We start from the raw sequence: 27,537 nt of genomic DNA on the forward strand, positions 1-27,537 counted from the left end.
TACCACAGAGTCTGGGCAGAAAGGGGGACAGCTAGTAAATCTATGCCAGCTTTTCCCATGTGTGTGTGTATATGTATATATATATATATATATATATATATATATATATATATATATACACATATATATATATATATATATATATATATATATATATATATATATATATATATATATATATATATACACATATATATATATATATATATAAAACTCAAATATTCAAGTGTGTGTGTCAGCCTGAGAACAGGGACAAAGAGCTCCATAGTGGTCAGTGTGGAGTTTTGCGTCGATCTGGAGAGAGAAAGAGTCCGGCTCCAGGTTTGGAGCTTGCGCCCTGTGTGCTCTTAAGGGAACTGGTGCTTAGCGCATGGAGATGCATCTGAAAATACAGTATGAATCCATCTTTGCTCTTAGTGACTGCCCCTCATTGGAGTCAGTGGTGAGAATTGAGGCTCCTTGACTGCTGGCCCGGAGTAGGGACCCATCACAACTGAAGCTGCTGCACAGCACTGACACGGAATGTTTACAAAAAGTGCTGCACAGCTTTAAAGACAAACACAAATACTTCACTGAAAAGTGGTAGTAGTCAACCAACTGTTCAGTTACTTATTGCCACAGATTAAAAGGGAAAATTACTAAGTATATTTTTTCTTTTTTATTAAGTCACCAAAGAAGAAAAACAAATTGAGTAGAAAAGAATGTCAGAAATACTACTATGATCAGAAGGGCAGATGTCATTTTGAGTTACAGTAGGAAGCTTAAAAAAATGATGCCCATCATTACTAGGCTAATGGCCGTAGAACCCTTATGAGCCTAGCCATAATTATCCCTAGTTTTTCCAATTGTCAGTGATTAGGTGAGTGAAGTTTGGAGAAGTAAAGGTCTATGGTAGTTAATAACAACTTCCTCTTTCCAGGAGCAACATTTGTGCCACCTGAGGAGAGAATTTGTAGTCACCCATCCATTTATCTAGGTTGCATATGAAGAGGGTAAGGGAGGGGCTCTGTTTCATGTGAACTGGAAGCTTGTTCCACAGAAGTGGCAATCTCTGGGAGATGTATCTATTTCGCCAGCATGACCTGTTAATGTCAGAGGCTTGGTTACGATTCCTAGAGCAAGTGACCCTCCTGCAATTTGATTTATGAATGTGTAGCATTTCCATCAGGGCCAGTCACAGACTGTCTTATAAGCCAGGCACAGGTCAACCCTTAGGAACCTGTAGGAGACAGAATACAATGACAGGGTTTCAGTCTTGCTGCATAATACTTGTTTTGTGTACCCTGTAATTTCTTGGTGAGAAACCTCTGTGGTTTCGCCAATTGTTTCACGTGTCTGGTGAGGTACATACAAAAGGGAGTATTGGACTCGATTACTGATCTGAGTATAATGGAATTGTAACATCCTTAGATCTAGATGCAATGCCTTTACTTATAAGATGTGCCACATAGAAGGATTTCCTTACTAATGGGATACATGGTGGTAAAACTTCAGATTGTCATCAACTTGAGTCCCCAGATCATGTACCACTGGATCTACACTTAGGGAGATGCTGTCTATAATGTAATCAGCAGGGATGTCAGTTTTCCCAAAGGGAATAATAATGCATTTTTTTTTTTGCCTTTAGCTTTAATTTGTGGCTTTGGCACCAGTCATTTGTCTGTGTTAGCCCTGGCTGCAGTATATTAACATCATTAGGGGATTCAATGATTGTTCCTAATTTGCAATTGTCAGTGAACTTGGTTAACCACAGGACATTCAAGTTTGCTTGGACCTCTGAGAAATAAATTCCGAACAGCAATGGGCCCAGCATGGAACCCTGTGGTACGTGACTGGTCTTTTGCTAGATGTGACGTCACTAACCTTGACAGTATGTGTGCTGTCGTTGAGCCAGCTGGCTACCAATCTGCTAATGTAGGGGTTAACTCCCAATGCTCTCCCATATTAGTACTATTCCAGGACATATGAGCCTTTTTTTGGGTGTGCTGCCTAGCAGTTCCAGAGCATTTGCTTTCACAAAGTCCAAGAACCTCTGAGCCAGTATATTTGTGGTCATGTACGTTTCCCAGTCAATGGTAGGACAATTAAAATCACCCATGAGTAAGGTGTTGGGCTGTATGGCAAGTCCAGGTATGCTTTTCCTGTTTCATGGTGAGGGACCTACAGCTAGCTATGATGTGGTAGGGGCTTTGTCTATAGTTAATTGGACATGGAGTAGCTCAAGAGTCTCTTACTGTCTGACCGGTCTCTCACGGTGTACTTATCCTTAATGAAGATGGATACACCACCTCTTTTGGTTCTTTCATGCCCAGTGTGTTCTGAATGTATGGAAGGCATAGTAGCCCTACACGGCCAGGGGGCTTTCTGCACCTTTGAACCAAGTCTCAATGACTGCACAGACATCAGCATCCTCCAAAGTGAGGAGTGCTTCCAGCGAGTGCAGTTTCTTGTTTAGACTTGTAGCATTAAGCAGCAGTACCTTGAGTTTATCTAGAGAGGATTTTATGTTGGGAGGTTGGTTATTTTAACACTGCCTAAAAAAGGCACAAGAGGGGTGACTAATGCCTTTGCTAGTATCTGAAAGCCTAGAAGAGACAGGTGCAGAACATATCTGGCAAAGCAGTGTGGCCTATTAACCATGTCTTCCCAGGCTGACAGATACTGGATCCCTTTGGACTGACACCAGAAGCTAAGCCAATTGTTAAAGTCAGTAATTTTTTGTTTATACTGTGGCATCATCCTTGGAGAAGGTAGAATGTTGCTTAAGGCTAGGCTTATACCTGCCTGTGACACATAATCAGAGAGCTCAGTCATGTCTCTCTTCATAGAGTCCAGTGAGGTACGTCTCAATTTATTCATCCCCACATGGACTATGATGGTGTCATATCGATACTTGTGGTTGAGTGACTTGAGAGCCTGAGTGACTTGATGGATCCTGGTACCTGACAGACAGCTAACCATAACCTGCTCCTTATCCAGCCTAGTGAGGGGAACATCTGTGGGTCTCACAATGGAGTCACCTATGACCAATACAGTAGGTTTTGTGGTGTTACACCTTATGGGCTTATTTGTTGAGACATTGGTATGTGTGTTATTATGTGTTGTGGTTGTTTTTTGTATTGTTATGTGTGCAAGTGGTTTCTGTTTAGGAGGCCTCTGATCTTTTGGTAAGTTACTAGTGAATACCTCCACATATGTGGCTTTGTGTGTCATTTCCTTATTTAGTGTGGGAAGTGTGTTAGTGCTGACAACCTGTTTGGCATTCGATTTGTCCTTATGTGACAGTCTTGCCTTCAATATCACAGTGTAACTACAGCTCTCACATAAAGTATTTGTTTGTTTCAGGAGTAAGTGGTTGCCAGTATACATGAGACAATTGCTACATTGCCTCAGGATTCTCTATGTCTATCAGGCTGGTCAGAGAGACGATGGAAAACTACTCGTACGTGGTAGCAGTTACTTATTGTATGTTTTATTAGGGAAGGGAATGGGTTAATTAGTGCACCAAACTTGTTTCCAATGGAATCTCTCATTTTGATCCCAAAATCATTGTAATTAAATGTAAATTCAGTGCTAATTTTACACCACCTAACCAGACAGATGTTCCCTTATTATTATCCATCCCATTTTTCTTAAACTCACCTTAGACCAGGTTATATTTGTATTGTCCAAATAAAAAAATTCCACCCTTTACAGACATTCACATACTCGAGCAGGGTTTGGACTGGACCAATGCCTGATGTGGTACTCGCAGGCTCATATTAAATGTCAAAAATGCAGTAGTTAACTTCCATTTACCCCACTGATGGCACCCCTCTCAAAACAGACTCTCAATACAAGACTTGGATATTTATGTTGATAATCTTTCTTTTGATCACTTTGTCTGTGTGTTTAGAAAGTCCTTCAACCTTGCTCAGCAGATATGCAAGGGTATCATCTCTAGGTCTCAAGCAGTCTTGGTTCCTGCACATGCTTCCCTTTTTATAACAGTTTTTGAATACTATAATAATTTCAATGTACCTCAATAAAGCACCTTGACCAGGTAGAAAGACCCCACTGATTTCTGACCAAGAAGATTTCTGGAATACACAGTATAAGCTACCCAACAGATGAAAAGCCCTACAATCTGCTCTGTCTCAAAATCCTTAAAGCCAATAGAGTTTTGAGCACCAAAAGCCCATACCCTTTTTGACCTTCACCACCCTCAAACAAACAATGGTCTCATACTCGAGCCAATATCTCAGTCTCCATGGAAAATTACCGCTACCTGCTATGGCAGACTGTCAACCTAGCACATTGGAATAAACTGCCTTCACACATCAAAGTAAGTTGCACCTTATCTGCTTTCAAACCCAGAGATGACAACTGGATGGGAGGCTGTTAATTCATGTATGGCATATGTAGAAAACAATCTTCTTACCAGAGTTAACTAATATTCTGCCAATACTAAGGAGTTTTATGGCTAAGCTTTTTGATGGCCATTTAGCACTAAGTTTAGTATGCAGCTATAAACAAATCTCTCCAAGTCCCTTATAAACGTTAGTGATGTGATACATTTACTGGTATCGAAGAAGAAAAAAACAAGCTATTATGCATAAAGTGCAAATTTTTTTTTTTTTTTTTTACTTAAGAGAAAATGTTCTAAGTGACAAATATGAGAGATCATAGAAGAACGCATAACATTTTTACCCTTCAGGGCAATAGCAATACATTTATCCTCTAAGGTTACAGTTATTTGCACCACTTTGGAAACATCAGCAAACTCAGTTATCCATATCAGACCAGGTGACTAAATATCAGCAACAAATACACTGAATAACAGCCAGCACCATGGTACATGTTGCACAGTGACAAAGCCCTGACAATGGCCCAGGGTCCTGGGTTAAATCAGTGCCTCAGCCTATTACAGGCTTGCAGGAAAGAACGGCATGCCCATACTTAGGGGGGGAAGAGATAGGTGGGGCATTTGTTCAGAACACATATTGTAGTTTGGCATTCCTGGTGGAGATTTGGGAAACAACAGTAAAGTGCTGACTGAGAGGTGGGCAGGGCATCCTGCTGACATCAACAGTTTGTGGAAGTGAGAGGCAGAAAAGTGCTGATGCCCATGGCATGTCTTGCCCTCAGGGTGTTACTCAGCAGATAAAATACTGCCATTGCAATAGTATGACATTATTCCAGGATGCATCAGTCTCCTCACTGCCATAACCCTAGTCTGTAACAAGTCTGGAAAATTCAATAGGAGTAGGTAGACTTGATAACTGATGACTGGCACTAAGGTCAGCTAATGGTCAGCTGTGTGAGAAAAAAAAAAGGTACAAAATACACTAAATAATAAATAGTCCAAAACCAACCTCTGATGGACTTCACTGGCTACAGAGGTTTAAGTCCAAGAAGGTACAACTGCTGACTCTGACTGGCTATCTATTCATATAAGTAATTAACACATTTACAATGTACTTAGTGCTAGAGTTGATCGTATCTGTAAAACACCCTAATGGCAAAAAAGAATCAAAAGCTTTTGCAGAATTCAGCTACATGGAAATCACTGATAACCTATTATCCAAATTTTAGGAGCCGTTTCCAAAATACAGTTACATATACAGTATCATACATCTTCCTCAAAGTCATACTGGGATGAATTACTGTTAATGTGATTACTATAGCAGTTAACACTGCATAAGATATAATTCTCTCCATAACCTTGCACACGAGAGATTTTAGAATGAGAGGCACAGAATTATAAGTCTTTAAGCTGTCCTTTCTTATGAAGGGGTGTACTCAAAACAGTCTTTTAGTCTTAATATAGAAATGCATGTACTAATGATTGCATGTACTAATGATTTTTTTAAAAACAAGTACATACATGTATAATATCATTCTAATTTTCAGATACTAAGATCTCAGAAATACTACCTGGGACAAAGAAGTGTTAGCATATATTTTACCAAAACCACTAAAAAAATTAATAAGCAATATTTGATGCATTGATGTGGTACATGGAGCAAATATTGCTTTCACTCTGACTACCTACAAAGGAGAATAAACAATGTACTGAACATATTAGTATAATAGGCGGTTAGTGTGAAATACATTGCAATACACTGTCAACACATATCAAATATTACGTGCAAAGTTTTTAATTTTGTTCTCTCAATACCTAAATAGTTTCTTTTCATTTACTCTTGTTACAATAATATAACAATTCTTTTTACAGCCACTAAAGTGTGATTATTTTTTTAACTAATTACCTTATGTTTCTATAAGTCAGTGCTGTTAAAACAATATTTGAATGTGCAGGTAATTCTAATGATACATATTTATTTTATAAGTATTCAAAGAGAAATCTTTGAGATTCGCTAAACAGCTTTTTTATCATCTATTACAAAGGCTGGCATTCAAAAAGTGTGGCACATTGACATTGTTCTACAGAGTACTACATCTCCTCCCCTTGTTATAAAACAATCTTCAATATGCATCGTAGCTATATATTGACAAAAAGTGATCAGCAGAATATTCACTAACAAATGCATTTTTTAAACTGCCTTTCAGACTGCCTTCATTTCTTTCTTTCCTCCAAATAAATACATTATTTATTTAGGACATCAGACCAAGCACGGCAGCAAAAATATGTTCTTGTGTCAATTAGGTATACCATTTCATCCCATCTCATTCCTAGTTATACATTTTCTGTGAAGTGTGCAGCATACACAATTCTTCTAAAACGAGGCTGGCATATTATTTTAAATTTAGGGTCCGTTTATTGCAGTATATTTTCTTTTCCCTTCTTGTGCAGATGCACCAGGAAATAAGTCACCATGGCTAAATATGCCATATGTTATCACATTTTACTAATAACCAAACAGCCACTAATATACCCAACCGTGATTAAGTTAAATTCTTTATGTACATGGTGGTAATTATGCAGTGATCGAAGTATAACAATCAATAAATCTTTATTTCACAAAAAAGAATACACATTTAAAGTAAAACTTACCTTGGGATCTCGGACAAAAAGGGCTCTGTGGATGAGGGAATGAACATCTTCTACTGGTGGAAAGTGCATAAGTAAACCAAGACAAGTTTGATAGTTGCTTGCAATCACTAAAATAGAATACAAAGAAACACTAGCTCATGTTCCAATGTAGTTTAACGGTATTGATACTAATTCATATGCTACATTACTAGGTCATTAACTCAACAAATAATCCAGCATGCTGATTTTTTTCAGGAAATAGTCAAAGTAACACTATATTAAAGCATGTAACAATGGTTCTTTACAGAAAACAATGCTGATTTAGTCAATGTAACACTATACTAAAGCATGTAACAATGGTTCTTTACAGAAAACAATGCTGATTTAGTCAATGTAACACTATACTAAAGCATGTAACAATGGTTCTTTACAGAAAACACACTATACTAAAGCATGTAACAATGGTTCTTTACAGAAAACAATGCTGATTTAGTCAATGTAACACTATACTAAAGCATGTAACAATGGTTCTTTACAGAAAACAATGCTGATTTAGTCAATGTAACACTATACTAAAGCATGTAACAATGGTTCTTTACAGAAAACAAAGCTGATACGCATTAGCAGTAAAACATATTTACATTCATTTTTTCCCAGCACAATTAAAAAGTTCGTGAAGTACAGAGAGGAATTTTAAGTGCTATGACACAAACTGTGCTACTAGTCTCAAATAAAAAAAAAATCCTTAATGGCTAATTTTATGCAGCTGTTTTGGCAAAATATTGCAACTGGATGTTGGTAACCCTCCTGTTTGATACAGTCAGTTCTTTCATATGCTCATTTAATAAAAAATAAAACAAAAATAGTGAAAAGCATCTTTTTTATGAACTTCTTTGTAACATAACCATGAAAAATAAATAAATAATTAGCTATACACAATTATCTTTCAGTCATACTCTGGAAAAAAAAATAAAGAAAAATCATTAAACTATATTGTTACTGGTACTGCAGGACAGTGAACAACACACAATATAAAATACATGCTACAGGAATACATTTGCAGCCTAGGGCAGAAAAAAACAAGTCTTTCTTTTCTTAAACTGCAAAATAACAGTTATACGCAGGATGAGTGCAGGTGAAGCATGGCAAAGGATACAATATTTATCAGTGACCTTTAGTCTAAAGGAGCACATCAGCTACATCTTCATAACAGAAAAAGGCACATGTCCCAAACAATGAGGTGCAGACTTAAGTGGCGAAGGAAGAGAGCTCCAAGGAAGATGAACTTTGGTAAAAACATATATAACACTGCAGTGAGATCTAAAGAAATGAAGTGGCACTGTATGTAAAGTTAAGCTGATGTGTTAAATATGTACCATAAAATAAGACAGCAAAAGATGACTTGGGGAATTTGCTGATTAATCCTGGTACTTTTATTCACTGGGAGCTACCCTAAGTAGAGTAAAATGGTATTTTTGGCAAAAAGTTGGTGAGTGCCATGTGACGGTCTTGCTTGGATAAACTGCCACACCACAGTAACAGAAAAACTTTCTTTTTTTTTTTAGTCTTCTTAACATACAACTTAAGTCACTTATTCATGGCATGCATTAGTCCATCAGCAATCTGTTACAATATCAGAAGCAGCCACTACACAGCAGCTACTTTCATATGACAGATATAAAGAATACTGACACTTTCAGAGCTGTAGTTCCCTTAGCAATTAAGGCAGACTTTTGTATCTGTTATAATAGACAACCACTCTGCAGAGTTGTTGTTTGTCTTTCGGCTTTTTCCCGGTAAGGGGTTGCCACAGCGGAACTCCGGTCCGCTAATGATTGGCAGTAGATTTTTACGAAATGCCGAGGTGCCAGCTCGATGACCAACCATCAACAAAGACATGCCCATTTACGCATGCATGTCTTTCGAACACTACCCAACCACGGGGAGGACATGCAGACTCCACACAGAAGGCCCTCCCAAGCCAAGCCGAGAATCGAACGGGAGAACCTCTTGCTGTCTGCAGAGTGGCCCCATTAAAATCAGCAGAACAGCAGCTCTGTTTCCACATGTGCAGCACACGGGAGAATTAAGACAAATTAAATCTCAGAAAAATGCATATAAAGTGCATAAATATCATGCAAGTTTAGTGATGTCCTTCCTGTGTTTCATTCAGCTAAGTAAACGATGTGACCATCAACGGTAGAAACTTTTATGCTGTTTGTTTGTTTAAACAATGAAACACAGCATCCATGTAACTTTACTTAAATAAATAACCAGCCTATATTTTTACCTTTCAAAGTAGCCATATATTTTTCCCTTTCAAAGTAGCCATGACTGCAGCACCTACAGGAGGGAGTATTGTGCACGTGACCTGAACACTGAATTTGCAGTCCCTCTTTTCTGTCTCAGCAATGATCTAGGGCCAGGAGTTGTCTGTGGATGAAAATGTCTGATCCTGCTGTTGTTTACTCATTATTCTGGCTTTACAGAATTAATATGACTTGTTTGAAGCTGTACATCATGCTGGAAAACCTTACTGTGGCTACTGTTTATGTGAGAAAAAAACTAAAATAAGTTACTGTGGCCACCAATATTATTTTTTTATCACATTCAGACTTCTGGATTGTGCACAGCTAACAATGTTGATATAACTGTTAGATGAGTTTGAACTGTATGCATATGAAAAGTGACTGATCATTTTGTTGTTTGCTCAGTTTCAACAGTCAACCTGGCTTTGCTGGGCTAGTATGCATTTGTGTGTAGTAAACTGACATACATTTGCTGTGGTTTGTGTGGAACAAGCTTGAAATATATTACTCCAGACACAACTAAGTTTTTATCATAGACATTTGAGAAATATCTAGTCAACCAACTGACTATAATTACTGGAAATGGGGGAGGTCAGTTTGTGGGTGAAAATGAAATACCCTGGTGTCATGATTACCTTAAACAGTTGTTAATCTGGTTTAAAATCACAGTTAGACATCTGAGGTGTACATATTTAATAAAGTGGCAGAGACCAACAGAGTACAGAGACCGTCTTTGAATAAAAGTAACTTATCCATGGAATTGTTTGATAAATATTAAATAGTCACTGATCAACGTCAAAGAAAACTTTGTCATTCAGAACTACAGAGCAGTGTAGCTGAACGAAATTACAATGCTTCATTCTCAATGCAGGAAACAGTTGCACATACAGACAAAATTTCACAGTAGAATCCAGCTTGAGAACACACACTGTAGGTATGTTGATATAATATATTTGCTGAAATACAATGTAAAATACTTTTGCTCTGCTTTATGCTTATGTATAAGTGTGCTGTGGGTGCTGCAGTGTATTTAAAATTTACTAGTTGGGCACAATATCTTTCACTTTCTAGAACAGTTAGATGTCTGTGATGTTTGAACATTAAATGTCTATATTTGGCAGTCTGGCTAAGATGTGTGTGAAAGCAACTGATCACTGATACACTGAGGAGAGATGCACACTCACAGCACTAGCTCCTCTGGTAGAGTTCTTGCCCGTCTCTCCTTCTGTATGGAGTATGCATATCCTCACCATGTCTATGTGGGTATTATTCAGCAGTGGTAATTCCCAGAACATCAAAAAAACATGGCACAGGTAAAACTGAGTTAATCCAATTTGCCTGTAAGTAACAAGCACAGTGTGTGAATGAAAATACCAATGATTTTTATCTATGGACATACACAACACTTCTGGGTTGCAGTAAAAAAAGAACAACTCATGGGTAATTATCTATGAAAAATAAAAAAAGAACAGTTAATGGGTAATTATCTTTCAAAAATAAAGTATGAAGTGCATCACAGCCCAGCAAGACTCAAAGCTATCCCAACTTTATAAGGTGATTTTGACAGTGACTTAGTTTTGGGGTGGAGTGACCTCAACCTCTGTCCTGGACCCTATATGTAAAACTAGCCTTACTCAGAGGGAAGCACAGGTCTGCATAGCTTGTGTGGGGGCTGTGGTTATTATTCCTTTACTTTTCTCATTCAAATTTTTGAAACTTGCCCAGAATGTCAGTACAGCTTGTCTAGGGGTAATATATAATGCAGAAGTAACAAATCAGAATATATTAATGAAAAAATACACTCAGAACTGCTAAAGGCAGACAAATGGAAAAACTATATAAAAGATGAGTGAGGTCCTTGGTTACCACCATGGTCTGTCTGACAAAACTGTTAAAATAAAACTAATATAAAACACTGTTGAAAAAAAATTTAAAATCAAGTAGACAGCTAATTAAATAGTATACCTTCAGCTCTCTCAAACAATAAAAATCATAGCCCCTCCAATAAGGTGCACACCTTAATATAATCCAATAAGAGGTTCAACAATCAAAAACTTGGGAAAGACAACACACCTCTTTGGGTGAACCAATTAAAGTCTATATTTAAGGTTGGTTCTTTCCTTAAATCACTTTTAATAATATGGTTGAAAGAATATTAAGACCTTTCCAAGGCCCTTTCAAGGCTAAACAGCCAAAGCCAGTATTTTTATATGAAAGAGAAGAATGAACTACGGCTGGCATACCCTAGTTAAACATTGGCTTTATGTGAGCCTGTATATAACTCAATTTCCTGGTTAGGAATGAAGGCATAAATCAAAAATGTCCTCCAATCAGGCAATCTTATTTAATATCCAACTTCAAGACAGCAAAATAACATAGCAACCAAACATGATGTACAAAATGAAGACAAAACCTAACCTCTAGTGCATCAATAAAATAGTGCACTAGTTCATAAATGCATGAAATGTAATGCAAATAAACACAATTATCCCAAATATATACATTAATATATAAACCCAAATATAATAACAAACATATGAATTGAATTAGTTTGATGATCCACATTCTCTCTTTATAGGTGAGCCTATCATGTAAAACATGGGATTGTATATGTCTGTCCTTAATGTGATCAATGACCATAAAACAAAAATTGCCCGTAGGGTGTTTGGAAATATGCATTTATGCAGATCTATTCATGGTGTATGTGGAGGATCAGGTAATTTATGACATCAGTCACAATATCTTTATTAACGAGATGGATATTTGGAGGAGGTATCTTGATGACTGCTGGATGGTGTGGAGAGCTAAAGAGGAATTCCTTTTGGAATTCCTCGAGTATCTAAATGGTAATATATGGGGGATTGAGTTTAAGTTTACTTTTTCTAGATCTGAAATTACTTTTTTGGATGTTTTGGTAAAAAGAATGGATACCAACACTCTTGAGAGTGATATATTTAGAAAATTTCCCCAATTTAATACCTTATTACATGCCACCAGTTTCCACCCCCAGCATGTCATCAAGAACATCCCCAAGTCCCAATTCCTTCGGGTTAAAAGGATTTGTTCCAGCTCCTCCACATATGACCATTACAAGAGGGATCTTATCACCAGGTTTAAAAGTAGGGGTTATTTAGGGGTGACATCGCAAATCAGCAAGATAGAACTGATTTATTATCCTATCAAAACCGGGATCATGTTAAGTCTGATTTGCTTAGATTGGTAACAACTTATGGGAGAAATACAGTTGGATTTATGAACATTATCCGTAACCATTGGTATTTGTTAAAATCGGATAATGTCTTAGAGAAATATATAGGGGACCGGTGTCACTATTCATTGGTTCTCTTTAAAGTTATTACAAGAAGGTTTATTATAGAGATACATGTTATATTACTCAAGCTCAACTTTTTACAGGCCCTTTTATTTGGATGCTGTCCATGTGGTCATTGTACCTACTGCCCTAGGGTGTTGAAATGTCAGACCTTTTCCTCACAAAACTGTCCACAAGTTTATGACATATTATGTTTTGCCAATTGCAGTACTTCTTGGGTGATTTATTTGGCCCAGTGCAATTGTCGAGCCTTCTATGTTGGACAAACTTCCCGTCCTTTTAAAATTAGGATAGATAAACATCTTAGTGATATTAAAAACAAAAAGGGGTCCAGTTCTTTATACAAACATATTTCCAAACACCCTACGGGCAATTTTTGTTTTATGGTCATTGATCACATTAAGGACAGACATGTACAATCCCATGTTTTACATGATAGGCTCACCTATAAAGAGAAAATGTGGATAATCAAACTAGGGGCTCTATTTTCCCCTGGCTTGAATGATCATTTTTGAGGCATTCAATTCCTATGTTTGTTGTTATATTTGGGTTTATATATTAATGTATATATTTAGGATAATTGTGTTTATTTGCATTACATTTCATGCATTTATGAACTAGTGCACTATTTTATTGATGCACTAGAGGGAGCTCCATGCTTTCTATATGAAATTTGTATAAGTTGGAAGACAGCAAGTTAGGTTTTGTCTTCATTTTGTACATCATGTTTGGTTGCTGATGAAGGATTTACCGAAACCGGTACAACCATGTTGGTGTACGGTTATGTTATTTTGCTGTCTTGAAGTTGGATATTAAATAAGATTGCCTGATTCCAGGAGTTGAGTGCTGGCTTTCTTTCTTCACTTTAGGAATGAAGGCATAACCTGATTATTCAATCCAATGCTGCTCTTGTGCACTGTATCCTGGTTACATCGGCTGGTAAACTATCAAGTTTCCTAATTGGGAGCACAGCCTGATTATTCAATCTAAGGCTGCTTTCATGCATAGAACTTGTGTTATAGTTATTTCAATTCCTGCCTTTCTGATGTCTGTGTAACAATTACTCAATCCAATGGTGTTTTTATGCATTCAGTCAACCTTACAGTCTGTCTGCTTTCTCAAATCAAGGGAACAACCTTAAATATTTAACTGCATGGACAGTAAAAAAACTATGATCATTAAGTCATGTAAATAGCAGATTTTTTTGTACGGACATTTAGAAAGTAACGATCTGGACATAACTTTCAATTACAACTCGGAGCATTATAATAAGGTTATTACCATGAGAATAGATGATTTATTAGTGTTGGAATTAAGGTTCTCAGTAAATGAGATTAGTTGATTTTCATCACCTTCCCTAGGATAAATATGTCATCTACAAAATGACCATAATACAGATGGTGAAACCATGGATTCCTATCACCCAGTACTTCTGATTGTTCCCAATAGGCAAGCACCAGGTTGGAGTAACTATTGGCACATGGGGTGTTCTGCATGAACTCTAGACCATGCTTTAATACAGAAACTACAATGGGAACTAACAGCGCAATTTGATCAGAGTAAGTCCTTGACTTTGATCTCACAGAACATTTGTCCTTTACCAGCTGATTATCCTCTGGATCAAGAACTACTAGAATGCAGCTCCATGTTCTAAATAGAAAGGAATACAATTAACTCTCAGACCTACTTCCCTTAATGGAATTGTGATTTCTGGTGTTAACAGAAACATCAGACTCTTAGCCTCAAACTTATTATAATTCTCCGAGTTGTAACTGAAAGTTATGTCCAGATCGTTACTTTCTAAATGTCCGTATGAAAAAATCTGCCATTTACATAGCAAATATATGAAGGGGGGTGGCTCTCTTTCTGTAGAGCATTGATCTAGTAAGTCCTGAATGACAGGGTTGAGCAAAGACAGCTGGTTAAGTGGTGGAGGGGAGAGGCCCTTTAGAGAGGGAATTTTTCATGACGTGGCATAGCTTTCTTTCATGACAGAACCTATTTGTCTGTCGTTAACATGTCTTAGAAACAGTGTTTAGCACTGTGAATCTTGGGATGAATATCAATGTATTACATGATCTTGTAATTTCTTCTGTGGCTGCAGATGTACCATCAACCTCCACAAACAACACTTTAACACCTAGGTGTGGGGGTGGCAAGGGGCACTCATCAGCCAAATGTGTCTGCTAGCAGGTTTGGAAGTTACACCTAGTACCAACCATGTGTGCCACATCACCTCTAAGCTGTGGTAGCTACAATGAGGAAGTCATCACTGCCCTTTCTAAGACTAGAAGCACAGTCTCCATGGCACCAGATGGAATTCCAGCCTGTGTTCATGTGCTTCAACAGTGAGTTACTCCCCTAGGCACCATATCCAACCACAGTCTGAATACTGCTGTTGTCCACACTAAATGGAATACAGTCATCATTTTCCAACCACACAAGAAATGACTGGCAAAATACAAGTGTAGTTAAGAATCATAAATTTATGCAACATCTACCATAAGGCAATGGATACAGTTTGCATGCATCTCAGACACAAGGAAGTAGGTGACCTCCAAACACTAGATGTGTTCCAGTTAGGTGTTCTCAAGGGTATCTTGTAGCAGCAGAACCAGGTGGGAGTCATGACTGTGACCTGAGACATACGCAAGTTCAAAGGTGTGCACATATTCTAATATAACTTGGCCAAGGCATTCAACACATTCCAAAATTGGCTGTCAGTGAGACACTAACCAAGGTGAATATCAAATTCTAGGTTATCAGTTGGTTTTCAAATGGGATCACAGACAAACTACATTAATTCAGAGTATGAGATTTCACTTCAAGCTGCAGATGTCAAATGTGTGGTAACAGAAGTGTCAGTGCTGTGGCCCCTCATGTTTGACATAATATGTCTCAGAAGTCCTGAACAAAGGAGAGGTTCTATGGCACTAATGACTGCTGACAAAGCCATGGGTGTTGCATGAATTGCACAGAAATGCATCAGCATTACAGGAATAGCACAGACATGCATCAGCATACCCTGTGGTAAAAATAAATCTGTACAATGTTCCCTGTTTCTGTATTGATAGACCTTGGAACACAAACTGCAACCTGGATCAACTGTGGGAAGGTACATTTTCTACACTGTACATCTGATTAGCAATGCTATTACATCTATAGCAAAAAATGGTAGAAATCCCCTATACTCATCCCTAATCAGCTGGATGTTTGTGCAAGCACCAAAACAATGGAAAACCATGCAATTTGTGAAGCCGGATTGGGGACATACTCTTCTTCTAGTGTTTATACACATACATACAAATACACACACGCACATATATATACACACAAACACACACACACACACACACACACATATATGTATAAATATATATATATATATATATATATATATATATATATATATATATATACACAGTTTACTGCAGTGAGATTAGAAGCCCCATCTATTTAAGTTTACAGACTACAGATCGGAGTACTTAGCACACTCACCACAGCATACGTCTGATTTATGTAAGACTGCAAGGAAACTTATACTACATGACATAACCAAGCCATGTGTTTGACAACAGCTTGGGAGGTCTGCAATCACACTGCCTCGTAGTATCATCTGAGGCTAGTAGCTTAGCAGATGAATACGGTTTAGTAGCCTAGTTGTGTGACAACAATACCTTACTGAGCCTATTTGTCTGTTTGTATTTGGATAAGCAAGCCTATGAGCACCACTGATGGCCCTTCCCCATGAGAGAGAACACATCATCATATATTGCAACTTGTACAGGGTATGATATGTGTATGGAAAGTTCAAGGTGACCCAGGGTTGTTGTGCTTGTTGGTGTCACTGCTGGTGGTGAAACAAACGGATGGTTTGTCAATATATGAATATATACTTATATTGTGCTCTCAATTTGCAATGTTTCCACATACAGACTTAGGGGAGACATGGTCTTTGAGAATGATATGGCACCATACCTCTCAACTGTACAGATCTTATCATGTCCAGATGTTTGACTCATATTTGTATTCCCGAAAACACTAACCACACCAAGAATAAAACTAGTAGAAACACTCGAAAATGTAAAAAAACTATCCGTAACACCACTATATGTACTGTAATGATATTCACCAAATAATTTTAATAGTATTAAGCACTTTCATCTCATTACAGAGACTTCATCAGAATACAAAGCATCACATTAACGTTTCCAATTATTTAATTAGTGACATCATTATTTACATCATCAAATTTAAAATACATTCAAACCTTCTAAATAAAGTTAGTGATAGACTAATATAAAATGCAGTATACACTAAAATATGGATACAATACCTTAACCCATAATATACACATTTCCTATAAATTCATAACTGCATTCACGTTACCTGGATGATATTTTTATTTTATGGCAAGGCCCTGGTCAGTAAATAGAGGGATTTACACAATATTTAAATTCAAGTACAGCTTTTTTTGATTTTACATACAAGTATAATACAAAGGGTATCAATTACTTGGATACTTACATTTCAAATGAGGTAACTGGTTTTAAGTCCATAATATATAGAAAGAACACTTTTTGCAATGCATATCATCATTTTGGAAGTAATCATCCACTGAGGCAGAAAAAAAGTATTGTCAAGGGACAAGCTATTACAGTAGCCCGTATGACTTCACATTTTGAAGATCTGGGTCCAAAGCTCGACAAGGTTTCCATCATATTCCAGGAGAGAGGCTACCCCAGGAATCTGGTGGATGGGATTATTAGTGAAGTATATGGAAAGTGGGGTACTTTTTACAAGCCACTTCTAGGGGAGGGCCTTACTAAGAACATTAAAAATGTGGGTTTTTCTAGCAATCATCAGTATAAAAAGTATGACAAAACAAGAAGTTATGTATTAACCATAACGTTCGATGTATGTAGTCCATCTCGCTTCACATTCTTACCCGTGGGTTCGGAGCCGAATGTCTGCTCCGACTCGGCCAAACTTTTCTAGCTCGAAGTCTTTCTATTGGCTGGGCTAAGAAGGTATCCCATGCTGCATTGCTCTATATCCCCAGATCTAGTTTGCTGCGAACACCAGCACTCATTCTCCATGCATAACAACACCCAAGGAAAGGAATAACAAACCAAGAATGAAGGGAGCTGTGAAACCAGACCTAACCTCCAGATCCAGAGGGAAGGAGGGAGGGTAAGTAAGAATGTGAGGTGAGATGGACTACATACATCGAACGTTATAGTTGGTACATAACTTCTTGATGTTATGTAGTCCAATCTCGCCTACATTCTTACCTTAGGTTCATAGATTTAGGTTCATAGATTAGTACTAGGCTAACGGCCCTTGCAAGCCATTTTAAGCCTAGCCAATTATCCCTTGTGAGACTCAAACCCTGCACCTTGTGTTTGTAAGGCAAACACCTTAACCATTATGCCACCCTCCCAACTCGTGGGACAGCGTCCCTAGCACCTAAATCCTGGGAGGCTCAGTGGAAAATACTCCTGAGCACTGTGGAACCAAAGGAAGACCTGCCTCTAGACACCACATCCAACTTGTAATGAGTAACAAAGGTGTGAGGAGATGCCCAAGTAGCCGCAGCACAAATATCATCCATAGACAACCTGGCCTGATAGGCTGTGGATGTAGATACAGATCTAGTAGAGTGAGCCTTCACCGGGAACGGTAGAGTTTTACCCCCTGAGGAATAAATGAAAGAAATGCAATTGGAGATCCACCTGGACAGTGTGACATTGGAGACAGGAGACCCAATTTTGTTTTCTGAAAAGGAAACAAACAACTGATCAGATTTTCTGAGGTCTTTGGTTCTGTGCAGATAAAAACGTAATTGCCTGTGTACATCCAATTGATGAAATTTAAATTCTGCCTTGTTTGAGAACTGGGGAAAAAACACTGGCAACTCAATAGGTTGATTAAAATTACTGATAGATGCCACTTTGGGAAGAAAGGAAGGGTTCGGCCTAAAAAAACCCTGTCCTTATGAAAAATCAAATATGGGGGGGTTTATTGATAGTGCTTGAATCTCTGAAACTCGTCTGGCTGATGTGATGGCTACTAAAAAGACAGTCTTCCAGGTCAAGAATTTTAAATCACAAGTAGCTGCAGATTCAAAAGGTGATGAAGTAAGAGCCTGTAGAACAAAGTTTAAATCCCAAGGCATGATAGGTTCCGACACAGGAGGACGGAGCAACAGAGTGCCCTTCAGGAAAGCTTTACAGAGTCTGTGAGCCATCAGACTAGGCTCATTAGTGACATGAAAGTTAGAAATTGCTGCCAATTGGACTTTTATGGTGGCTAACACTGAGCCCTGGTGAAAAAGCATAGACAAGAATTCCAAAATGGATGAAATCGGAGCCGTGTAAGGGTCAATCCCTTGGGTATGAGCCCAGATTGAAAATCTCTTCCATTTGCTGGAATAAATCTTCCTGGTAGAGGGCTTATGAGAGGAAGATAAGATATGAACTACCTCTGGCGAGAAATGGTGACGCCTAACTAATGATGGAAGTGGAATAGCCAGGCCGTCAACCGGAGTGTCTGCAGAAAGGGATGGAGTTGCCCCGACATGTGTGTCAATAAGTCCGGTTGTGGGTCCAGAATCCAAGGCGCGTCCACAAGATAGGGATGGAGAAAGGGCAACCAAACCTGATGAGGCCAGTGTGGGGCAATCAGAATCCTTCTACTTCCCAATGATTGCGCTTTCTGAATAACCTTTGATAGCAAGGGGACCGGAGGAAAGGCATATAGAAGACCGGAGGGCCAATCATGAAATAGAGCTTCCCTGGGTGACTCCCCCTGAGGGGGGATCAACGTGAAGTAGCTGCTGCATTTGGCATTGAGGGGGCTGGCAAAAAGGTCGCAGCAAGGCTGACCCCATCTGCGGAAGATCCATTCCGCAACTTGACTGTTCAGGGACCACTCGTAAGGCATCAGAATAGCTCTGCTTAGCCTGTCTGCAATCATGTTGGACTTCCCCGGAATGTGCGTTGCCACCAGAAAATGTTGGGAAGACACTGCCCACTGCCACACTCGCATGGCCTCTCTGCATAGGGGATATGACTTGGTTCCTCCCTGTTTGTTTAGATACCACACCACTGACATATTGTCCGAGTGGATTGCAATAGTCCAAAGAGGGAGAAAGCTCTGAAGTGCCTGCAACGCAAGGAGCACAGCTCTCATCTCCAGGACATTGATATGCAAATGTATCTCATGCTCTTGCCACATGCCTTGGACTGTCCTGCCTAGATAATGCCCCCCCCACCCCATCTGGGAGGCATCCGTGGTCACCGTGGCAATCAGGGGGCGGCGTAATGAAGGGTTTTCCCGTGTCCAGATTGCTGGTGTAAAGCCACCAACTGAGATCCTGTTTGCACCTGTCCGTGAGAAGAATGGGTTGAGAAAGAGGAAGTCATTGGAGAGACCACTGGTCAAAGAGAAGCCACTGAAGGAGTCTCTTATGTAACTTTGCTAGAGGGACTAACATAATTGTCGCAGCCATAGCCCTCAGAAGTTGGAGAACCAATCTTGCCTTTGCTCTTCTCAGAGGGAGCAGGGCGTGTACTTGTTGTTGTAGGACTCTGATTCTTTCCTGTGGTAGAAACGCCTGCATGAGGACGGTGTCTAACTCTGCACCTATAAAGGTGACATGCTGTGAGGGCAACAAGGCAGATTTTTCCCAGTTCAATGTTATGCCCAACTGTTGACACCGAGTTATGGTGGCATCCCTGGTCTGAATTAGTAGATGCCTGGTGGTGGCAGTGAGGAGCCAGTCGTCCAGATAAGGAAACACCTGGAATCCTTGACGTCTCAAGTGAGCAGTCACCACTGCCTTGCATTTGGTGAACACCCTGGGGGCTGTGGTGAGACAAAAGGGCAGGGTTCGAAACTGAAAGTGACTGGCTCCCAGCTGGAAGCGTAGGTGACTTCTGGATGCCCTGTACATTTTGATATGGTAGTAAGCATCCTTGAGGTCGATGGAGCACATCCATACTTCTTTTCCCAACAATGGGAGAATAGACTGTAATGTGACCATTCGGAACTTGGACTTGTGTACATGGTTGTTCAATCGGCTGAGATCTAATATGAGTCTCAGGTCCCCTGTTCTTTTCGGCACCAAAAAGAATCTTGAGTAAGTCCCTAATCCGATCTGGTCTGAGGGGACATGCTGGATGGCTCCTTTTTCTAGCAGCTTTGAAACTTCTAGAGCTGCGTAATCCCTTTGACTGGGCGGAACATCCGGGATTTTCCTGACTGGAGGGGGGTCTGACGAAAAGGGAATGACATAACCTCCGTAAATTATTCGTAAAACCCATTGGTCCTGGGTGATGTCTTGCCAGGCCTCTGGGTATAATGATATTCGACCCCCGACTGGCTCCGGAAATGCACAGTCGGGCCTCCCATCAGGAGCGACGGTAGGGAGAACCGCAAAAGGAATCATGGTCTCCAGAATTACGGGGGCCTCCTCATCTTCCCGAATAACCTCCCCTTCCTCTGCCTCTGGAGGGGGGCTTACCTTGTGCACCGGGAAAAAGCTTCTGTGATTTCTTGAACCACATTTTTCCACCCCTCTGGGCCTTGGGGTAAGGCCTAGAGGGAAGGGAAAAACCAGACCCCTAGTCCTGCTCGCACCTGGTGAGGGTGTCTTTCACCCTGGTTCTGAACAAGGAGGAACCATCAAAAGGGGTGTCGGTGAATGATGACTTGAAGGCCTCTGCGAAATGACAAAGGTGCATCCAGGCCTGCCTCCTAAGGGCGACTCCTGAGCTTGCTGCCCCACTCGCTCCCTCGGCTGCATATGAAATCAGCCTCATGGAGGAGTTAACGATAGAATTGAGGGTAGACATCTGGGCATTAACCGTCTGGGTAACTGCCTCAGAAACGTTACCCATGAGAGCATCTCCAAGCTCCTTGAGGAGATCTCTCTGGAGCCATGTAAAGTGAGATAAGTAGTTCAGCGACCGTAAGGTAAAGGTCGCTGAAGAAAGGGTACTCTTCCCGTACTGGTCCATGGTCCTAGACTCCTTGTTAGGAGGATGGACGGTGGAAGAAGACTCGGCTACTTCCTTCTGAGTGGCTGCTGCCACCACCATGGCATCCACAGGGACTCCCTTGGACAGAAATTCCTTACCCGGGGGAGCAGACAGAAATTTATTGGGTCTCCTGGGGACTGGTTCCACAGAGTCAGGGTTCTCCCACATCCTTCGACAAATCAAATCCAGGAGCTCGTCGAAGGGTGGAGACACCCAGGAGGCGGAGGGCTGAACACCGAAGGCCTTCAGGAAGACCGACTTCTCCTCGGAGGGGAGTTTGGATGGCCAGTCACCTCTTTGTTTCAATATCTCTAGGATGTCAGAGAAAGAAACATCCTCAGAGGATGACTTTGGGGACCCCTCCGATTCCTCGAGGTCAGTATTTGAGGTAAGAGACTCATCCTGGGAGTCTATGTGCTTCCTCTTGCACATTTTCTTTCTAGGGGGCTCCTCAGGCAAGCAGTCTGAGGGGTCCTCAGAAACTTGGGGACTACTCATGGGGGTACACTGAGGCCTTGGGGCTCCGCTGTCTAAAAATAGGTGGTGATCAGAGACCCGCACCAGAGTGGTAGGGGACAGAATGACCAACCCACATGATGTCACTGACAATCTGGCCAGTGCACTTCGCATGGCCTCAAAGGCTGGCACCCCTGAGTCTGAGGAGCGACCAGCCACCGAAGCCATGACAAGGGTTGGGCTTCCCTGCGCTGAAGCACCGAGAGGGAGACTAGGAACCGAAGGATGTCCCGAAGCCTCTCCCTCGGGTCCGACTGAAGAATCCCGAGTCCTGAATCCCGTGGACGGCACCGATGGGGTCAGAGCTGACATCGGCACCAATAAGCCAGGAGGGGCTATCGGAACCAACCTGGAAACATCACACGGAGCCGAGCACTCCGGCTCCGAAAGCTGGGATGTGCTCGGAGGATGAAAAATCGAAGTAGATTGCAGGATGGGCTCCGGAGCCGACTGGGACGGAGCCGAGAACAATTTCGCCAAGACCGATGACTGAAGGAGTCTCTGCACCACTCTATCGATGTCCACATCCGATAATGTCCTGGAGGATTTGGAGGACAGGGAGGGAGATCTAGATCTCCTCTCAGGTGATACTTGCCTAATACTGGGCAATTGGCTCTGAACAGGTTCCAATAGAATTGGAGCCAACGCCGGTTCCATCACAACCGACACTTCCTGCGGCCCCAAAGACAGGGAGCCGAGGTGTCGAAGCGGATTTAGCTACTTTCTCCGGTGGCTCCGAGCCGGAGATCTCTTTTTTGATTTAGTGGCTTTAGCTTTAGAGCTGGAAGCAGATTCCAGACCCTCTTCGAAGGAGGGTTTCAGAAGTCCCTTCAGAATCAACTTATTCTTTCTTTCCTGAAGCACTCTGGGACTAAATGCATGACAGAAGCTGCAAGACTCTTGCAGATGGATTGCTCCCAGACAATATACACATACCGAATGCCCATCGGTAATGGACATTTTATAGCCACACTTTGAGCATTTTTTGAAGCCCGAGGGCTTCTGCTCCTTAGAATCTTTAGACATTGTAAGGATTAATAACAGTCACCAAGACAAAAAGTCAAAGAATGAACCAACTGTAAAAAAACAGCCACAGACTAACACCACACTTATCGCAGGAAAAAAACTGCCACTAACAAAACTCTAACAAACTATCCTCTGACACACACGCAATAGAGGGAGTAGGACTAAAACCTCTAACTAAAATGGTTTTAGGCCGAAAAGTAAGCAGGGAAGCAAGGGGACAGACTAGGTCCTCTAACTGAAACAAGCCTAGCCAGTTGGAACAGCTAGTGGGATACCACAAAACAATCAAACACACCACAAAAAATTTTAACAAAATTTTTATAAATAACACCAAACCAGCAATAGCTATTAAAATAGCTTTTTGTTTGTAATAAAATCTCTCTAAGAAGAAGAAAAGGGTACTTGGCCACAGCCAAGAGCGAGACCACGTCCGAGCTACACGAGTGGCAAATGAGATCTGGGGATATAGAGCAATGCAGCATGGGATACCTTCTTAGCCCAGCCAATAGAAAGACTTTGAGCTAGAAAAGTTTGGCCGAGTCGGAGCAGACATTCGGCTCCGAACCCATGGGTAAGAATGTAGGCGAGATTGGACTACATAACATCATTTGTTTTACAATTTAATCATAATACCAGCAAAATAAAAAAGCCCTGGAGGTGAACTGGAACATTTTTAGAACCAATAAAGATGTATTTAGGAGGGTGGGTGAAAGACCTATGTTTGTCCACAAAGCTGGGATGAATTTAAAAAAGTTATTTGAAATTAAATTAGAAGGGGCAAACAGGTTTAGTTCAGGAACCAGAGCATGTGGTATGTGTGTACAGTATCCCTATATTAATAAGACAGGTAATACTGACCTGGATAACTGTTTGAAGAGTAAAGAATTTTTATGAAAGGAAATTGTAGCACTACTGGAGTGGTTTATTTGGCAGTCTGTATATCATGTATCTATTTTTATGTACGTAAAATGGAACACATGTTAAAAAACAGAATATAATAAGTTCATAAGTTAGTACTAGCTAACTGCCCTTGTGGGTCATTTTAAGCCTAGCCAATTACTCCATGTCAGAATCAAACCCTGCACCTTGTGCCTATAAGGTGAATACCTTAACCATTATGCCAACCTCCCAACCATATGAACATAATAATGATATAAAGAATAAAAAATTAACAAAAGCTCAGTATAAACATTCCCTTTCCTGCATGGGGTTTACAAAATTTATGTTTGGAATTTTGGACACAATCAAGGTGAATACTAGTGGAGGTGACTGGAAAATCTTTTAAAGAAAAAAGAAACACAGTGGCAGCTCAAGTTAGCTGCAATGTTCCCCCATGGTCTAAATGACACTATATCAATTGCCCCTATGCTAATGGAAAGAGCAAATAAATTATTATATACAATGTAGTGTATATAAAAATTTAAATTTATGGGAAATGTGCATATTATGGGTTACGATATTCTATCCATTTTTTAGTGTATACTGCATTTTATATGGGTCTATCACTTTCATTTTATTTAGAAGGTTTGAATGGATTTTAAATTTGATGATGTAATTAATGATGTCACTAATGAAATCTATTTAAATGGAAAAGTTAATGTGATGCTTTGTATTCTGATGAAGTCTCTGTAACGAGATGAAGGCACTTAATACTATTAAAGTTATTTGGTGAATATCATTGCAGTACGTATAGTGGTGTTACGGACAGTTTTTTCAAATTTGTAGTCTGTTTCACACAATATTCTGGTTTTCTGGAACATCTATGGCTAATCATTGAGAAATAAGGTCAGTAAATAATAGCAGACATTTAAATTTCACGCGTGATATACTTTAACAGGTGTTGCATTTCCATGAATTGTCTAATCTATCACCTTTCTAAGTTTGTAAGTGCAATATTTGAAAAGTGCCTCTATTTTTGGGCCTTTGTCCCCCCCCCATTATTTGTTGCTTTGTCCTGATTTCATACTTTAAGAGCTTGATAGGTATGTAGGGCAGTATGGACACACACACACACACACACACACACACACACACACACACACACATATATATATATATATATATATATATATATATATATATATATACACACACACACACACACACACACACACACACACAGGATATAAAAAGTTTACACACCCTTGTTAAAATGCCAAGTTTTTGTGATATAAAAAAATGAGACCACAATAAATCATTTCAAAACTTTTCTCATCTTTAATGTGACCTATAACCTGTACAATTCAATTTAAAAACAAACAAATCTGTTAGGGGAAAAAATAAAAAAAGTACAATAAGCTGGTTGCAAAGTGTGCACACCATTAAACTGATACTTTGTTGAAGCACCTTTTAATTACAACAGTCTTCTTGGGTACACACCTGCCATCAATTAAAGAGACTATGACAGATTGTGAATTTGTCCACTCCCACCAAAAAGTAGTCCTACTTACTTTGGTGCGAACTATTTAATTTATTGTCTATGTTTCAAATTTTGTGCTTACTTTTTTGGATTTACCTAATTAAAGAGACTATGATTAACCCCAAATAAAGTTCGGCTGTCCTAGTAGGATTTTCCTGATATTTACTCAGTTGCCTGCTACAGCAAAAGCCATGGTTTGCATAGAGCTTACAAAGCATCAAAGGGATCGCATTGTTGAAAGGTATCAGTCAGGAGAAGGGTACAAAAAAATGTCCACAGCATTGGATACACCATGGAACACAGTAAAGACAGTCATCAAAAAATAGAGAAAATACAAGATAACAGTGACGTTGCAAAAAAATGGATGTCCCTCCATAATTGATGAAAAGACGAGATGAAAATTGGTCAGGGAGGCTGCCAATAGACCTACAGCAACACTGAAGGAGCTGCAGGAATTTTTGTCAAGTACTGGTTGTGTACTGCATGTGACAATCTCCCATATTCTCCATATGTCTGGGCTATGGGGTAGGGTTGAAAGACGGAAGCCTTTTCTTACACAGAAAAACAACCAGGCCTGGCTAAAATTTGCAAAACAATACATTAAGTCTCCCAAAAGCATGTGGGAAAATGTATTATGGTCTGATGAGACCAAGGGTGACCTTTCTGGCCACAATTCAAAAAGGTACGTTTGGCGCAAAACAACACTTCGCATCACCAAAAGAACACCATCCCCACGGTGAAGCATGGTGGTGGCAGTATCATGACTTGGGGTTGTTTTTCTTCAGCTGGAAATGGGGCTTTAGTCAAGGTGGAAGGAATGATGAACAGTTCCAAATACCATTCACTTTTGGCCCAAAACCTTCAGGCATTTGCTAGAAAGTTGAAGATGAAGAGACCTTTCAACATGACAATGACCTCAAGCATACATCCAAATTAACAAAAGAATGGCTTCACCAGAAAAAAATTAAAGTTTTGGAATGGCCCAGCCAGAGCCCAGACCTAAATCCAATATAAAATCTGTGGGGTGACTTGAAGAATGCTGTGCACAAGAGATGCCCTTGCAATCTGACAGATTTGGAGCACTCTTTCATGGAAGAGTGGGGCAAATATTGCCAAGTCAAGATGTGCCATGCCGATAGACTCCTACCCAAGAAGACTAAATGCTGTAATTAAATCAAAAGGTGCTTCAACAAAGTATTAGTTTAAGGTTGTGCACACTTATGCAACCAGTTTATTGTATGCTTATTTTTTATATTTTTCCCCTAACAGATTTGTTTGTTTTTCAATTAAATTGTACAGGAGATAGGTCACATTAAAGGTGGGAAAAGTTTTGAAATTATTTATTGTGGTCTCATTTTTTATATCACAAAAACCTGGCATTTTAACAGGGGTGTGTAAACTTTTTATATCCACTGTGTTATAGTACGACAGGCATCAGATTTGTGCTATGGTTAACTAAGTATACACACATGCGCCTTTGCCTTTTTTATACCATTTGTGCATCTAAGTAGCGCACAAATGTGAGGCGCACCGCTCACATCTGAGTTTTACTGTTATGTCAAACATACCTGCTACTACAGCCGACTCCTATACTTAATCCAGGCTGGGATTTCCTGATTACTAATGGCATTGATTGAATATATCTGGTGTGTGTGGCTGGTGGTCAGACATGCATCCTATTTCTTCTTTCACTGTTTCTGCACTATTGTGCTCCGTGCAATTGCCTAAGCCTTATCAAAAAGGTTTTAAACATGCAGTGCATCACGCAAATGTGGAATTAAGTCAATACAAAGTTGATAACAATATGGGACACAGAGTGACACACTGTAAAACACAACCTATTGCTAGTACACATCCAAACCTCTACATATATCAGGATTCAAACCCTCAGCAGCATTATAGCTTCATCAGACAGG

The 27,537-nt window shown here is 39.9% G+C and overlaps 1 protein-coding gene across 1 annotated transcript in view; it reads right to left on the reverse strand.

Annotated features, from left to right (window-relative positions):
• TBC1D5 (TBC1 domain family member 5) overlaps nucleotides 1-27,537 on the reverse strand; it is a 1,986,766-nt gene that overhangs the window by 949,876 nt on the left and 1,009,353 nt on the right. The window contains exon 11 of the mRNA XM_044066237.1: nucleotides 6,998-7,104. Coding sequence (XP_043922172.1) covers nucleotides 6,998-7,104 — 107 coding nt within the window. The remainder of the gene's footprint in view (nucleotides 1-6,997; nucleotides 7,105-27,537) is intronic.

Source organism: Protopterus annectens, chromosome 3.part1 (genome assembly GCF_019279795.1).
Source record: "Protopterus annectens isolate FY-2018-M chromosome 3.part1, PAN1.0, whole genome shotgun sequence".
Taxonomy (NCBI): Eukaryota; Metazoa; Chordata; order Ceratodontiformes; family Protopteridae; genus Protopterus; species Protopterus annectens.